Here is a 17,983-nt window from a genome sequence, read left to right as displayed (position 1 = left end):
GAGAGAGAGAGAGAGAGAGAGAGAGAGAGAGAGAGAGAGAGAGAGAGAGAGAGAGAGAGAGAGAGAGAGAGAGAGAGAGAGAGAGAGAGCGTTGGGTTAGAAATTAATTTTCATATATATACCCATCACTCTAGGGCTAACTTATCTTTCTATTTTGCACTAAGCAATACCTCCCTCGCTGCATCTTTTTTTGATGAAGAACGAACGAGCCCTTGGATGTTCGAAATCCTTCACATAGGCTGAGTAGCTTTAGAGGCGCCAATAGGGATCAAATAGGCTGTGAGTACCCTTAGTAGGTGAACTTGAAGAAAAAGGGTTTGAAAAGCTCAGAGATGTCGAGCAGATGACAATGAGGACCACGACTTGATGCACTAGGGGAGCAAATCTTGACGAGCTTTAAGGAGTAGGTTGCAGCTACAACAACAGTGGCAAATCTTGATGAGCTTGGCGATAGGGAAGACGAGGCAATACTCTAGTTGGTTAGGGGCCTCCCTTCGGGGCTACCCCTCGCCCAAGGGGAGGTCAACAAGAGTGAGGAAGGTTTCTCTGTTAGGGCTACATCAAATGTCGCACAAGTGCACGAGAGAGAGAGAGAGAGAGAGAGAGAGAGAGAGAGAGAGAGAGAGAGAGAGAGAGAGAGAGAGAGAGAGAGAGAGAGAGAGAGAGAGAGAGAGAGAGAGAGAGAGAGAGAGAGAGAGAGAGAGAGAGAGAGAGAGAGATATTGTCTTTTGTCCCACTACGTACTTGCTACTCTGTCCTTGTGGGTTGACTAACAGCGAATGCAACAAATAGACAATGCTAACGAGTAGTGGACTCGGGTAGAGTAGCTAAACGCAACCAAGCCAATAAGATTTATGAAGGGGCATTACTTGACTCTCTGTCATTGCTCACAAAGGCGACTCTCTACCTATATTCCAAAGTCTTTAAGGTTTAAAGCCTTAAACTTGTAAGCGTTTTCCCTATCTGTATGACTTTATCCTTTAAAATGAAGCGAGGGTACCTACTCTCTATCTTCACTCTCCCTCTTTTTGTATTTCATGCGGGTGCAATTGATAAATTTCAGCGCTTGAAAAAACCTAGGTTTAGTGTAATCCCACCTACGAATTTTGAGATTGAACTCTAAATTTTAAAATTTAAAGGTGAGATAATTTGCAAAAATTGAAGGTGAGAAAACCTTCAAATTTTAAATTTGAAGGTGAGAAAACATACAGAATTTAGAGACGATTAGTGCAATTAAAATTTGAAGGTGAGAAAACATACAGAATTTAGAGACGATTAGTGAAACCTTTAAATTTAGTCACTTAATCTCTAAAATTTCGCATGTGTACGTTTCCAAGTTTTTTCGATTGGAAAAAAGATGGAATCCATAAGGATGCTTAAGGATATGCTTTGATCAACATGCGTGCTAAGCTTAGCACCATAATGCTTTGTGGGCTCCACTCTGAAAACAAAGTCCGTATGTGAAGCTAACTTTGGGGGTGGCTGTTCCATCTTCGTCTTCGTCTACCTTCCCAACTGCAGGCCTTTTCAGCGTGATACTGGTTTGTGCTGCAGGCTATGGCGGCCTTAGACTTGCTTCCACAACCTTACTCTGTTGACAACCGCCCCAAGAAACGGCCCCGCTTGCGTTGGGACGATCCGGGGCCTTCTTATTGCGACGAGGCCACTCGCTTACAATTACAGCTCGCCTCTCAGTTTCTCTTCTCGGTATGCTTGCTCTCGGTGTCTTTCCCAGATCTGTCATGTAGTTTTTTCTCTCTGGTCTCTTGACCTTTACCTGTGGTATTATGGCTTTATCTGAACCATTGCTTTGCATATCCCTCGTGTAAAGTGGAATTTGGAGCTGCATTGGCGAAGGTAGGTAGGTATGCTGTTCCTGTCTTGACATGAAAGCAATGTTAAGGCGTTAATGGCCTTGGAATTAGGATTGCATGTTGAGAAGTATATGTAGATTATATGTTGCAGGGCTAGGATATGCAGTTTATAAAGTTGCGAGCAGTGCTGCTCTCGCACAGAAAATATTGCTTTTAAGGAGCGAGCTCTGTGCCTCTTTCCAATTGGTCAATTTATCCAGCAGGGTTGTGGATGCCCTGCCTTGCTGCACTAGTGTGCCCTGCCCTGATGCACTTACTCATTCACATTGTCCATGTGGGAAGTTCATCTTTCTGGATGTCTTCTTGAGTTCTGTGTTAGTGTCTGGCCGTTTCTGTGTGTTTCGACAGGATAGAAATATCACGGCGGAGGCTCTATTCTAAATGATTTGAGGCTGTTGCTCTGATGATGTGAGGCAATCATGATGTAGAATGTTGTTTTTCATGGTGCAGGCGAGTGGAGAAGATGTGCAAAAGGGAGCAGATAATCCTACTGCCAGGGAATATGCGACTGTTAGCTCCCAGCAGGTCAAGCGAGTCAGTTCTTGTCGACTGCCCTCAGCTCCTTGGCATGCGGATGATGAAGATGGTCATTTTAACTACAGGGTGGGAGAGAATCTGACCCCTCGTTGTAAGTTTCTGTCCATTCAACAAGCTGGAGGGGAATTTGTGGCAGTTTTTTGCAATTTAATAGTGATGGATTTCCACTAAATTTAGATCCATTTCTCTGTTGTGCATGACAGATAAAATTTTGCGGCAGATGGGTGAAGGTAAGTAGCTGGGGCCTCATGCTGCTGAGAGAACATTTTAAGTTGAAATTGTACTTATTAAAAGCTTCCTCTGTACAGGGACATTTGGTCGGGTCTTGGAATGTTGGGATAGGGATGGCCAAGAACTTGTTGCTATTAAGGTTGTGCGCAGTGCTGAAAAGTACCGAGAGGCAGCAAGGATTGAGATAGACATGCTTTGCACACTTTCTGAGAAAGATGTAGGAGGTTTGGGGTACTGTCCCGGACCTTAACTGGAATTATCATGTATGTGATTTCCTGTACTTAGTAAATGCTTTGGTTTGCAGAGGTTGCGTGCAGATCAGAAACTGGTTTGACTACCGAAATCACATTTGCATTGTAAGTTTATCCGCATCCATGGTGGTTGTGTAAGTATGATTTTTCATTTCTTTTTATTCGTGGTTTTTAAACTTTCACTGCTTTTCAACTGAAGACTTTTTCTTGTGTGTTTCTCTTTTCTACAAGTAATGTTGTTTTCTTTGCATATGAATATCCACTGCTTCACAGGTTTGTGAGAAGCTTGGAGCAAGTTTATTCGATTTTCTTCGGACAAACAATTATCGCCCATTCTCTGTTGATTTAGTCCAGGAGTTTGGCCGACAGATTTTGGGTTCTGTAGCATGTGTGTCGCTTGGACCTAGCTCTCTAGCTTTTTTTTGACCCATTTGAGTTTATCTCTGGCATGATTGTGACTGCATACACTTCTTGAGGACCTGAATTATATGTTGATGCTTGTCATTGTCTGTGATGCAGTCATGCACAGCCTGCGCCTCATCCATACAGACTTGAAACCTGAAAATGTTCTTCTTACATCTTCGGACTACTCCAAAGTTGTAGATCACAAGGTGCTTACTCCCAGTTTTACGGATGTCTGTATTGTACAATTGTTATGCTACTTTTATTGATTCAAAGTTGGCTGAACGATCATCATGAACACTTTGTACTTGCCGCTCTCAATCACTTAACACTTGAGCTTCTCATGTTCTGCTTACAGAACAGCTCGAAGCATCCTTTTCAAATGAAACGGGTTCCTAAATCAAGTAGAATAAAGCTCATTGATTTTGGTAGCGCTACATATGACAGAGAGGATAGTTTTTCTGTTGTCTCTACAAGGCATTATCGAGCACCTGAGGTGATTTTAGGTTAGTCTGAAAGCCAAGGTTGGCATGGAACTTACAAAGTTCTGCTTTTTGAATTAGTGATTGTTAAGAGGAAACGTATATATGCTCATTGCAAACGATAATTGGGTTTATCAATCACGTGGATATGCTTTTGATTATCCATGTCTCAGGTCTTGGGTGGAGCTTTCCTTGTGATATCTGGAGCGTGGGTTGTATTTTGGTTGAACTCTGCTCGGTATTATATTTTTCTTACATATGTGGCAGACTGCTCTGACTGCCAGTCTTGCTAGGAACTCATTAGTTAACAATAACAAGGACATTCATGGTGTAGGGTGAAGCTCTTTTTCAAACCCATGAAAATATAGAGCACCTTGCGATGATGGAACGTGTGCTTGGGCCAATTCCCTCACATATCATCAAGAGGTCTATGTAAGTATAAGAGCTCAAGTGTAATCAGGTTTTCTGGTTCTTGGAGCCAGTGCTAAGCTTCTGTCGGTCTGGTTGGATCTTTCTTCTCTGAAATATCACCACTTGTTGATGTGTGATGCGTGATCTGTGTTTTGACTTCTCAGTATGTGTAGTGGCTTGTAATTCTCACACAATTAGGAAGCCCTGATTTGTGGTTTGACACAGTTGAACTCTTTGATGCTTCAAATTTGGCACTGTCCTTTTGAAAGTGTCATTTAATTTCTCGCTGTGTATCATAGACAGTCTGTTGGGGTATGGCTGGCATCATTGGTTTCCTTAGTGTCTTAGTCTCACATATCTGCATACCTTGGTTTTACGGTGTGGTTGCTGATCAAATGCAATGAATTTTGCATGCTTTGAAAAATTTGTCCGTGTGGTCACAGCTTGTTACCCTTGAGAATATTCATCTTCCATTTTGTATCAGTTTGTATACATGCAAAAAAAAGTTTCTTGAGTTCTAGTAGGCTCTACGTTCTCAAGTGAACAGTGCTCATGAATGTGCATTCCACCATGGGTGAGGAGGTCGCGTTCTTGTAATTGTCTGGCAGAGTATGTTCATTTACTCAATCTGCAGGCCTTTGTTTTATGTCTGGCTGATATTGCCTTGTTTTCGTGCTCTGATTTGTATTTTGATCATTTCGATGTTTTGATTTTAGGCGGAGAGCAGATAAATATTTCAGATATGGCCGAGAGCTCAATTGGCCTGATGGATCTACGTCCAAAGATAGTATTTGGGCTGTACGGAAGCTACCTCGATTGAGAGTAAGCCATTTATCTTGATGATTTTAACTAATTTGTATGCATGGTGGCAAGTATCAATCAGGTGCTCCTGTACTGTCGTGCAGAATCTTGTTATGCAGCATGCCGACCACTCTGCAGGGTCGTTGATTGACCTACTTGAGCGATTGTTGAAGTATGATCCTGAAGAGAGGCTAACAGCTAGGGAGGCTTTGAAGCACCCTTTCTTCAAAGAAAGTTCTCGAAGATGACAATTGGTTAGCTGGGTTGTGTGTATCATTAGTGAAGCTGTGAGATAGCTGTGGGTTGTATCTTCGCTTGCTTTCAAGATAAAAGCAATTGCGCCTTACGATTGGAGCTATGCAGGCTTCATCACTTAAGCTGTGTCAAAGATGCAGCAGGAACAGTGCTGGAGTTGCGGCTTCTGTAGTCCATTTATTTCACACCTTCCTTGGTAGGTATGGAATGTTTGTAAAAGAGGATTTCTGTCTTGCCTATCATACACCTGCTTTTGAACTTCCGAAGGTTTGTGTTCCGAAACGACTCTGCCTCAAGATACAGATGTTTGTAAAGAGGCTTGTCTGGATGGCCAAATCACACACCTGTGTCTGAACTTCTGAAAGAAACTTGTACAATCAGTTGTTCCAAGCAATGAGAATGGTCTCTCTCTCTCTCTCTCTCTCTCTCTCTCTCTCTCTCTCTCTCTCTTTGTGAGATAAGGGGTTGCATTTTGTGTACAAAAGAGACTAACACAAAGTACAAAATTGAGATAACAACGTGAAGGCTATGTAAATGTCATGCTTGAAATGAAACACTGGGGAGGTGCATGATGCCTTATGATGTAGGCATGGTCCTGACTGAAAACAACTGACGATCTCGCCCATGTGCGAGGAAAGACCCATCTTTGTTGCTCTTCTCCTGCCTTGGAGGAGCTGGCTGAACTATCCCACTGAATGTGAAGAGTATCGAGCAACTGCACCCAAGTTGCTGGAAAACTGTGAGCGGAGAATGTTAGCACACTGAGCTTTCCACATGGTCCAAAGAGTGAAGTATGTGGCAGTGAAAACTCTGTCCCGCTAGTTGGAAGTCCAACTGTTGATCTACATCTATCTTGGATCGTTTGTAAAGTGCCCAATTTGAATCCTTAGGAAGTGAGCATGAAGATTGGGTTTGTTGGTAAGCCTTGAAAAAAGGTGAGTTGCTCCCACGCCATGAACCCATCATGTATGCTGATTCTAATCGATAGACAACAAGTTGCCATCTACACTGGCTGTGCATGTGGACAAACCCAGAAACAGTGCGTTAAGGACTTGGGCTCTAAAGTACATATTTAACAAATCAGATTATGACCAATGATTGCAACCCAAGTTCCAACAGGCAATCTTTCGTACGTCGTTATCCACCTGATTTGTAACACATGTTGTAGTTGATCATGTGGGTCCGAATGCATGACCAAGACTGTTGCTAGAAAGCAAGGAGAATTTGATACCTTTGCTTGGCGTGGATAGTGAGGTAGGTGCAATAGAGGCTTCCTCCTAGTGGATACAATGTACTCAAAAAAGGAAAGAGGGCTTCCATCATCGCGTAATGAAGGCTATTGTTACTAGTCCAAGGTGCTTTCTCTACCAAATCCACAATCTTCTATTGTCACTAGTCCAACGTGTTTTCTCTACGAAATCCACAATCTTCGAAGTGGTACCTCTTCCGGAGTATAAACTGGTCAACACATGATCTCCTCTCGAAAGAGCCTACAACTCTGATCAGGTGGTGCCTCCTCTCTCTCTCTCTCTAATTGAAAACTAACACATGAAGTGTGCGTTGTGAGAGCGTGTGTGTGTGTGCAGCAATGGAGAAGAGAGAATAAGAGAGGAGACATAGGTTTGGGTGGACTCCAAACACAATAGTGTTAGGGTTACGAGTCCTTATTGTTTTAGGTAGAATGAATGGTCAATGTTAGTTCTTGGTTAGTCTTCGGTTGCTCAACACTTCGACATGGCACATTGGGTTTTACCACCCTAACAACCTCTCACTTGAAGGACAATGTGTCTTTAAGCTGGGGTGACAATGTATATATACATACAATATAGGTAGACAATGATCATGATCATCTACCCAATGCCCATGAGTGTCTGGTAGTGTGCAAACTGCTCTGAAGGTAAGCCCTTTGTTAGAAGATCAACAGGATTTTCAATGGTGTGAATCTTGGCAAGCTGCAATAGCTTGTCCTCAAGCATCTCACGAATGAAGTGATACTTCATATCCACATACTTTCTTTGCATGAAACACTGGATTCTTTGCCAATTGTATAGCACTTGGGCTATCACAATGTACCACATACTTTGTTTTTGCATGAAACACTGGATTCTTTGCCAATTGTATAGCACTTTAGCTATCACAATGTAATAGATGTATCTCAACATTGATTCTTCACGGCGATCTCGTTTGCAAGGTTGTGTTCCCTTGTCTACTACAGAGGCTAAATATGTTGCAGCTTCAGAAGCTTGCAAGGAAGCTATATGGCTTGGTCGGCTAATGGGAGACTTGGGAATCAATGTTGAGATGCCCGTGGTACATTGTGATAATCAAAGTGCTATACAATTGGCAAAGAATCCAGTGTTTCATGCAAAGACAAAGCATGTGGATGTGAACTTTCACTTCATTCATGAGGTGCTTGAGGACAAGCGATTGCAGCTTATCAAGATTCTCACCATCGAGAATCTTGCTAATCTTCTAACAAAGGGCTTACCTTCAGAGCGGTTTGCACATTGTTGGACACTCATGGGCATTGGGTAGATGATCATGATCATTGTCTATCTCTATTGTATGTATACATACATTGTCACCCCAATTTAAAGACACAACTATCCTTTAAGTGGGAGGTTGTTCGGGTAGTAAAGATCAATGTGCCGCGCCTATTGTTGGACGTTAACCGGGAACTAACACTAACCATTCATTCTACATAAAACAATAAGGACTCATAACCCTAACACTATTGATTATGTGTTGGCTTGGCAAAAGGAGGAGTTACTATATTTTATACCCTTTCTGCAACTACAAATTCTTGTAGCCCCTGCTATTGAGCAGGGTAGCTCCACCCCCCAAACTTAGATCAAAGCACTTCATTTTTGAAGCTCTTCCTTACAAGCAGTGCAACATGGAATGCAATGATGACCCTCTATGAGCTGATCAACAAAAGCATGGCATTGAGGAACTCGCTTGTGCATCAAGGTGTTATAACTCTTTTACCATGGCTTCACATACTTGTGTTGTTAGGGTGGTAAAGCCCAATGTGCTGCGTGAGTGCCACTCAAGAGTAGAGTTCTTCATAGTCAAGTATGTTACTAGCATACAATTGCTACTAAGTAAGTTTGCCATGACACAACCGCAATATCTCCACTTGTATTATGTCATTATAAGGGCTGGAGCGAAATTGTGTCGCTCACACATTTGTAGTCTCCTTGTGCTATTGGCTACCTAGAAAGAACCAATAAAGGCAAAGGGTGAAGAGTTTACAACACAATTTTCTAGGTTCAAATGTGTCATCAACGTCAGCATGGAAAACACTCACATGCTATCAAGTTAGATGAATGCTTACATATTTTGAAGTGATGATGCCAAGTTGTGTGAGGAGCCAACACAAATTATGGGAATATCGATGAATGTTAAACACAACCTACAGGTGGAGGATTTGTTAATTGTTGAGTGAGCGAGATCAGCATAGAGGTGATGGTCAACTCTAGTAGGGGAGGTCTCTTAATTATATTCCTAATATATAATGTACAAAACTTTATTGATATGCAAGGTAGGGGTTGATATTAAAACTTTGTACATCAATGTACGATGTTTCACATAAAGCATCATCTTGTTTGGTGGTGCATGCCCCTCGCCTCCCTTCTTGTGTGTTGGCGGCTAGTCTCTCTCTCTCTCTCTCTCTCTCCCCGCGCCCCTGCCGCCCCCTTTTTAGGAATCGTCTTACCCCCAATAATCATGCAAGAAGAGCCACCTTTGAGAAGTTGGTAGCTTAACTCGTGTATATCATTCTTCCATTTGTGGAGACAATGATTTAAGCCTCTTTGCTGGCTCGCTGTCTAGGGTAAAGGAGCCAATCTAGAGGTGTTTTGTTGAAAAATAGTATTTTTGGGGGGGATTTTGCAAATCTAATCATTTTTCATATTTACACATTGCACGGGATTCCTTATGAAAAGGCAAATCAAATGATATCAAAATAGATATATTTTGGATTTTTGTTTGAATGCTCCATTTGAAAAGGAGGCTTTTTGAAGCATTAGAGACACTCAAGGTCCATTAATGGTACACTTTTTCAACAAATCACAAAATGACACATAAGCAAGATTCTAAGCATATTCCAAATTTTTTGTCTCTAAATTGGGGGTGGATATGTGTCTAACCTGGGGGTCAAATTTTTTCGTCTCTAAACTGGCTACCCTACCCTATATATATTCGTGCTCCAATTGGAGCTTGTTTTTGCATTCTCTAGGAAAGAGAAGATGGTGAGCTCGTGGTCATTGTCCGCTTCAAATCCCGCAACGTCTTTGCTACCCCTCATCCGTTCTTGATCGACCTCCTGGTCGCCCAAAATGGTGAAGTGCCCTTATTTTAGTGTACCTAAATAGGGGTTTTTACCCTACTGCATGATCCTATCATGAAAGAACGACCAAAGAGACACCCCCACACAAAATTTAGCCTTCTTGCCTCCTGTAGACTCACAGAGAGTTTCTCTTTAAAGGCCATCAATGAGGGCTTGGGAAAAGATAGCTCAGCCCGAGAAATTACCCTCTCAGTTTTGGTTGAGAAGAAACAAAATCCATCTCGAATTTTAGAATTTGTAGTCCTAAACTTGAAATTTATATTGATATATTGAATGTCTAAAATCACAGCTTGAAACCCAGCTTGAATCAGTTTTCCCAAGCCTTGCATCCAAGAGCATTTTCCAAATGGTAGCGGTGGTATGTCATTGGTCCAATAGAAAGCCATTTAGTATACCCACAGTACAGAGGTATTATATAATCTATAAATTGCTTGTGCCACAAAGGGGTGGTGGCGCAGTTGGCTAGCGCGTAGGTCTCATAGCTCTGAGTTATCCTGAGGTCGAGAGTTCGAGCCTCTCTCACCCCATATTTTTTCTTTCCTATAGGACTGCCGTAAGTTGATGTCCCTGTCTTTCTTCTGTGCAGCCACTTGTTCGTAAAAAGTTGTGGGACATATGCCCCATACAGCACAAGGTATCTCCCAAAATGCCGTCAATTTTTTGTCAATGCACTAGTCATGGAGGCAAGGGAAGCTTTGGCTGGTTTCAGCCAATGTGGAACAAGGGCTTCTCTCCAAATAGGTCAGGGCTCGGGAAAATAATTTCATGGAGCAGGCTTCATGAAGAGGTAAAAACCATATTTGAGAAGGTGAATTTGAACTTTCAAGTAAAATGAGCTGGCCTCAAATCCTTCTTGTGGCCGCCATTTCCGGATTTGAATAGGTTTTAGTTTTAAGCGAACCTACAGTTTTTCCAAGCCCCGACACACATTCGCTCGGATGGCAACATATAAGCTCACTTGGGCACAAAATTCATGATGAGATCATGTGCTCTTCAGACTGATCAATAGTAGCATGCTTGGAAATGATTTAGTCAACATCTACTAACATAATATGGCGGAAGGGCTCCCCTTTACACGTGTCGCAATCTGCGACCTGAAGGCTAAAAGTCCAAAAAGAAAAAAAGCCGGCCAGCTACACGCGATAGAGAGGGAGAGAGGGGGAGAGAGAGAGGTACTAAGTTCTTTCGTAGTCTTTGGGAGTGATGGATTGCAGGATATGACCAAAGAGGGCTTGGTCAAGAAGCTCTACGCTGTTTTTAGCGAATACAGAACACTAAATTGCACATGGACCGCATTGTTGAGTCGAGAAGGTTTTACTATAGAAACATTAATAATCACCTTAAGCACCTTGGTTCTATCAGCAATTCTTGACTTTCCAACTCTCACAACCTCTTAGGAATATTGGTGCAATGAACCTATCACTCTAGTACCCTAATCTATCTTCTCTGCAGCCGAATGCGAAGACACACACACACACACACACCCCACCCCAATAAAGTGCCTCCACCGCTCAATAATTTCAAGTAAAGTAATTGATAATGAAGTGAACCTTCCTTTTCTTTTGCCTCATTAGAGTGATGCATACTTAGTTTGTGGTGAAACTTCAGTATAATATTTGTGTCAGGACAAGGGTAGGACCATTGGGGGGGGGGGGCACAGCCAGTTCAAGTGTTCCTAGAGATGGGCTACGATGCCTATAAGAGGATACAGTTGGGTGGAGAATGGCATGCTTGGTCCCATGCCCTCTCAAATTGCTATCAATATTTGTGCATCCATTTGTGTGCTATCAAATGACATCAATTAAACAAAAAGAGCATCCTTTCAAGTGGATCTCGACAATAGATTTGCTTTCAGCATCGAGTATAATAACTCAATACTACAGCTCACATTCTTTTTTGCACACAAACATGCCCATGCATTGCACAAATTGTACAAGAATTTGTGCATAGCACATATACAGCCACCAAAACATACACATACAAGTCAACACACAGATAAAAGGAGCTCTGCGACCGCTTATACGATTTTATGCAACAACATATGACAAAGGTTGATTGATTGGTGGATCATTAGAAACAATTAAAGGAAAATAGTCTCTCTGGAAATAAATAAAGCAAACATTCGATCCTGAACTCAACAAAGACTGGTTCATTGGACTTAGAAATGTTTGTCTGCGCATGTACAAGCCCATCCACTTAAGCATGTAAGTATACGTTGAGACACAGTCACACGTGCTTTGGCATGGCAAGGCAACTTACTTGCACTCTTGCACCACACTATAAGATACAGACGCATAAAGCACAACTACACATACATAATAAAATAATCACTCAAGAAAACCTCAAGGCCATGTAAATTTGTAGCTGTAAGAACAAGCTCTTAAGGCAAAACTGGAGTGTCATCATCTATAACATGACGTCTGGCCTCAAACTGATAACAAGTCCCAAGTTATCTTGTTATTCCCAAGGTGTATTGTTACATACGAAGTTTTTCATCGTGATTCAAACATAAGATGTAGTTTGGCAATATAATAGATGCCATGATTCACTCAAAAAATAACATACAAGGCGCTTGTTTGTTGGCACCCTCAACTGAATCTTTGTGTCAAAGAATCTTGTCGAGTCCAGGTTGATAGAAAAAAGACCACCTTCGCTGGTTTCTCTCGATGTACTCCTTTCTATTTGCGGATACAAGTTATTGCAAGACTTATACGCTGAGACATTGAAGAAACTCCCCTTTCAATTTAAGGCAACCTTGAAGAAGCCTGAATTGTACATCAAACAAGACCCCTCGGATCATGGACTCAATCATTGGACCATTGACTTCTCATGTGTCCCCCCAGAGCCTGGCCTGTCACGAATATACGGTGGCAAAGAGCACACTTATGTCCTTGTACGTCATTCATGTCCTCAACTGAACTCTTTTCAAAAGTCCTTAATTTCTTGAGCTTCACGTGCCTTGTTGTATGCCCTCCAAGAGCTTGATAAGAACTGACACGCTTGCGACAAACTTGACTCTTGAATTGGTTTGTTAATTGCTTATTGCTCATATGTTCAACCTTGCATGCAGGGCCAAGGTAGCCATATTCATGTTCACATATGCAGGTGCCGGAAATAGTATCCTCTGCTAAATCTTTCAGCCCTACAGAAAACATGATCAGGGCAATGGCTGCTTCAACTTCTCTCGGTAAAGATTTTTCTTCAAGCGCTGTATGTGCTTGCTTTCCTTCAATCGCAGAAGCTGAAAATCTTTTGGTTTTTGATGTAGAGTCGTTCACGGATGTCCTTGGTGTCGAAAAAGAGAGAGGATGCTGCATGGAATTCAGGGGATTTTGCTCCTTGTCTGTAACAAACTGCTCATTCTTCTGAACTGGCTCGTCAGTAGGCTTGGATGTATCGGAAAATCTCAGAAAACTGCTTGTTGAAGAGCAACCACCCGTCCTCTTGACATATCGAAGAACTGGATTGACCAAGTCTTTCTCTTGACATGTCTGGTGATGTCGATGGATTGCAAGTAGGTGATACAGACACCCTATTTGTATGCCATCGCATGTCATGAAACATTACACTCTGAGTTTGAACGCTTTTCAAACACATGTTTACGTAAGACTCATACGAGTAGTAGTTCAAAGGTGCCAAATCGCATGAATTTTGAGCGGCTATATTTGAATGATGTTCTTCCATACCCACATAATCCTTGTCTGTCAAGAAAGAGTTTCTCTTGGATTTCTGTCGAAGCACATACTGAAGAGGTATTCTCTTCAAGCTCTGCAAATCTGAGGTGTTTCCGGAAGGACTTACGAATGAGCTTATCTTGTGTTTCTCCATATCCTGCATTTTAACAAATCCATTGTTTCCTGTTCCATACTTAGCTTCTTCCTCTGCTTCAAAGTCATTGTCTGGTGAATTTCGGTCGTCCGTCTCGTCCTCCATGGATGGCACCTCACTCCTCCAATGGTTCTGCAGGAGAGACGCTTCGAAAGGAAGGTTCGAGATGGGAAAAGCTGTGCTATCAGGGCGAGCCTCTGAGGCACCACCATGGACTCGCATGTGCCCGACGAGAGAGAAAACTCTTGGAGCACATATAACATACAGAGGACTCACCTGATGAAGACGAAACCCTAGCTTGTCTCAAGAGAGGAGACGCTGATCTGCTCCTGAAAAGCTACGGCTCCGAGTCGAAGAGAGAGCGGGCGTATTTCCAAAATTCAGAGTTAGTAAGGGAGCAGTGTCAATGCTATTAAGTAAAATATAGTTAGCAGTCAGATTACTTCTGAATGGACAAATGAGGAACTAGAGTGCATCGTTAGCCTGCATGACTGCAAGGGCACTATTGTAATTACTATTTTCTTCTCATCGAAGCATTGAACAAGAGTATACATCAGTAAACAAGAACATAGAAGTGAAAGGGGAGAGAGAGAGAGAGAGAGAGAGGGAGGGAGGGAGAGCACGTGAGTGCATTTATCATTTGTTTTCCAAAAATGTTGTTACCCTAAGTGAGTAGAAGTCACTGATACATACAAGATTGTATTTACTATTTTGTTCTCATGGAAGCATTGAATAAGAGTATACATCTGTAAAAGAACGCAGAAATGAAAGTTGAGAGAGAGAGAGAGAGAGAGAGAGAGAGAGAGAGAGAGAGAGAGAGAGAGAGAGCGCTTATTATTTGTTTTGCACAAATCTTGTTATCGCAAGTGAGTATAAGTCACTGAAACGATTTGATGTAGAGAGTATGCAAAAAAAATGTTGATGAATTAAGAATGGAACTAAGCAAGAGAGAGTTGGGAAGACCTTGAAATGTAGCAGGCAATGACTGCTTTACTATGCAATGGACAAAATTTTTGTGGAGAAGAAGAGGAGGACAAGGTAACTACACATATCAATGGGAGTTTTTGATGTAGGAACAAAGGGCTATATCGGTAAGATGCTCTTCAAAGTTGCACGTGTGGTTAACTGGTTGTCAGGAAAGTAGCGTGAAACGAATTGTTTAGTTGACTGAAGGTGGTTGGGAACCACATTAGAGTAATTTATTTCTATAGTCTCAAGTGGGCGAGCACATCCGCAATCTGTACGAACAACATACAATGGTGTTTTGTGGAGCAACTAGCCAGTACGGTGATGTTGATGTGGTGATTTGTCGACCGAGTGTATTCCAAGTGATGTAATGTGGATGCCATGGGGTAGGTGGTTGAACTGGCCATGGAATGAACTCACTCCATTTATGCATGTAGTGTCTGAGCACCTGCTCTTGAAAATTTGGGTAAAGGCAAAATTGCAACTTATACATTGCAGTCTCAAATTCTATCTGCTGCTCAATCAGGTGAGTTGGAATTGGCCTACCCATTCTGAAGGAAAAAGAAAAAGCATGAAAAAAGCTCAACCACCTGCTATATACTTTAGAAGTCTCATGCTTTGGTGAGGTCTCACAATATCAGGTTGTTTGGGTGCTCTGTTTGATTTAATGTTAACATTTGAAAATTTTGATTAAGTTGGTGGCTTATACTAAAGTACTTCGTTCGGATGGGGCGAGACGCCTGGTTCACAGATCTGTTTCGAGAAATTTTCTTGCGGAGTTTCGTTACGGCATCACGTGATTCCTTCCAAGCAGTAGAACATGTTCCACAAAGAGGGAGCTACATAGGCCTACCTATCCTCCAACTACTCTGGCAACCTTATCGGCTTGGCCTATCACTCGTAATATACGGCTATTTTACTTTTTAATGCTGATAAGGTTGCCAGAGTAGTTGCAGGATAGGTAAGCCTATGTAGCTCCCTCATTGTGGAACATATTCTACTGCTTGGGAGGAATCACGTGATGTCGAAGTGGAAATGTTTCAACGTCCTGATATAGCCCCAACGTCCTGATCTCAACAGCCTCCTTTCCCAGCTAGCCTGTCGGCCAGCTTAGTACTGCACTGGGCGAGATGATTATGTGGCTGCTGCTAATTAGCGTGCATCATTGTCAATGTCGCTAGCAGCGAGTAGCACCTGTATCAGATACATCAGATAATCTTGCCATCATCATTAGATACGTCTCTGCACTATCAGCTCCAGTAAGTAATTTGATCACTACTGATCAAGGCCCAGCTATAATGACCCGCCGGAATCGGAAGGTGAATAAGCACCGCTCTGACAAGCAGCCGTCCAATACCGATCCAACCGCTGCCAATATAAGACCAGTTGCAGTCAACAACCGTAGTTCGCGTGTCCACGACTGAATCAAAGCCGAGACTGTTGGTCGGATAGCTGCAGCAGCTCCTACACGTGGAGTATTCCAATATTGGGTGGTCAAGCATGACCCGCGCTCAACTCTGCAAAACAGTACTACAACATCACAACAAGCAGCGGCCGCGCATGCACGGCAGAGGCATGCAAAGCCCAACAACAGGGGAGGCATCGGTATCTGCACGTCGTCGAAGGAGCATATTGTGAAGCACAACAATGAAAAAGGCAACATTTATAATACCACAAAGGCAGTGCGTCTACCGAATGCTCAACGTACTACTCCGATGCAAGCTGGCGGACGCCATCCTCTCCTGTTGCATATCGTGCGTCAAGCAGCAGTAGCAAGAGCATCTGCTGGGCCTCCGCAAGCTAAAGTAGCTGGTATTCATCATGACGATCTTATTGCTGCGCCTAAACCTAAATCCGAGAGAGAGATCATGATGGGTTATAATGCTCAGCAACAGTACGAGCTGGCGGCCATGCAAATCAGGACTCCCTTGGTTGTAACCAAAGAAGCGCATGAATGGCCGCCCTTGGAGACAACATGCAGTAGTATTGACAATGCGAGGTTGTCCATGGTCACCATATCCAATATAGAGATAATAGGATCTCTTGGTGAGGGAGGCTATGGGCAAGTATTCAAAGTTAGAAGGAATCATCAAAGTAACAACAGCGGGCGGTGAGTTAGAGCTGCGACCTTGTGAGGCAGAGCATATCATGGCCTGCAAGACATTGGTCAAAGAGCTTTCTGCTCATGAAATGCACCGCAAGCACCAACTTTGGCTGGCTAGGGTAGAGATCCGCATCATGCGGCGCTTATCCACTCACGCAGTCGCAACAATAATGCCGATAGTGAGGTTGCGTAGGGTGCATCTGGCAGATGGCGATGGGAGGCCCTGCGTAGCGATGGATTTGTGCAAAGGTGGAACGCCTCTTAACATGATGAATGGGAGGAGGAGGCAAGGGCTCTACATGACGTGCCATGAGGGGGCGCTGGTGGTGAAGGCCATGGTCACCGCTCTAAGGTTCTGCCACGAGGAGAACGGAGTGTTGCATCTGGATGTGAAGCCAGATATCATTCTGCTGCAGAGGAGAGGGGGGCTGGAGACGGCTAAGCTGGCAGACTTCGGGCAAAGCATTATTTGATTGCAAGGTATGTCCAACATTGCACCGGCATGCAACGTGTTGATTGCAGGATATGCCCAGCAAGGGTTGTTTATAAAACTTGTCGTGTTTGGGAATGCCTTGGTCGATATGTATGCTGAATGTGGTGCACTTTAGAAAGCACAAAACGAGCTTGAAGAGCTTCTTGCCCCAGTGCATTGATTGCGCATCAGGAGCTGGTCCAGAAATCTCTCAGCTGTTTTCAAAGGATCCGAATCGAGGGCCTCTCTCTAGAAGCAATCACTTACGTGTGTATCTTGCAGCCATGTGTGAACGCAAGATGTCGATATGGGCTTCAAATTTCGCTCTGATATTGTTAGTCAAGGGTCTTGCTATAAAACGTCTATAGAATACAACACGTCATATGAAAAATGACATCAAGCAACTAGCAGTAAAGGAAAGAAGACCGCCACAAAGATATTATTATGTTTATAAGAGGGCACAAAGCTAAGTGCATCAATTAATATGGTATACATGTGTTATCTTGATGGCTCAGCTAATGTTTCCAAAATCGAGAAGCTATTTTTTCCTGCGCTTGACCCATCAGTTCAAAGGGTTGTAGTTGTGAATGGTGACAAATCATTGTGCCTAGAACCTCTTTAGACAATATACACAATCCTATTCTTTTGTGTGGTTGTTCAACCATGCACTTATATCTCTGTAATATGGGATTGTTCTTCTTGATATTGAAAGCTAAGACATCTGATATGGATGAGGTGGATAGTTCATGAGTTGTAGAGTATAGACTAGCGTTACGTGACTAAGATATCAGTGGGTTATCTAGCAAAAGCCTCCACTCCAATAATCCTTGTGTTATTGCATGTGTAGTTTTTGTCACATTGATCGATACGTCTATAATGCTAAGCAACTGTGTATATAGTTGTCGTGCAGACAGAATTCGTTTTATGTAGTTAGGTGCATGGATGACAACATATCTTAGATGGTAATTAGATTTTTTACAAGAAGTACAGGTCGTCCATGAGTATTTGACTTCTGCGT

At 42.7% G+C, this 17,983-nt stretch overlaps 2 protein-coding genes across 2 annotated transcripts; one reads left to right on the top strand and one right to left on the bottom strand.

Moving 5' to 3' along the window:
• The first annotated feature begins 1,463 nt into the window (after positions 1 to 1,463).
• LOC147426373 (serine/threonine-protein kinase AFC2-like) lies at positions 1,464 to 5,659 on the top strand. The gene is made up of 12 exons (XM_086499274.1): positions 1,464 to 1,707; positions 2,325 to 2,502; positions 2,615 to 2,641; positions 2,720 to 2,873; positions 2,947 to 2,998; positions 3,167 to 3,281; positions 3,413 to 3,504; positions 3,654 to 3,801; positions 3,951 to 4,015; positions 4,112 to 4,209; positions 4,905 to 5,010; positions 5,094 to 5,659. The coding sequence occupies exons 1-12, from the start codon at positions 1,558 to 1,560 to the stop codon at positions 5,235 to 5,237; spliced, it is 1,329 nt and encodes a 442-aa protein (XP_086355400.1). The 5' UTR covers positions 1,464 to 1,557; the 3' UTR covers positions 5,238 to 5,659.
• Positions 5,660 to 12,027: 6,368 nt separating this feature from the next.
• LOC147426372 (uncharacterized) lies at positions 12,028 to 13,844 on the bottom strand. Its single transcript, XM_086498488.1, has one exon. The coding sequence runs from the start codon at positions 13,150 to 13,152 to the stop codon at positions 12,400 to 12,402; it is 753 nt and encodes a 250-aa protein (XP_086354614.1). The 5' UTR covers positions 13,153 to 13,844; the 3' UTR covers positions 12,028 to 12,399.
• Positions 13,845 to 17,983: the final 4,139 nt, after the last annotated feature.

The sequence above is a fragment of the Adiantum capillus-veneris genome, chromosome 24, assembly GCF_014529385.1.
Source record: "Adiantum capillus-veneris isolate H3 chromosome 24, ASM1452938v2, whole genome shotgun sequence".
Lineage (NCBI taxonomy): Eukaryota > Viridiplantae > Streptophyta > Polypodiopsida > Polypodiales > Pteridaceae > Adiantum > Adiantum capillus-veneris.
Note: the sequence above shows the minus strand (reverse complement) of the source record. Positions and strands in the feature narration are given on the sequence as shown.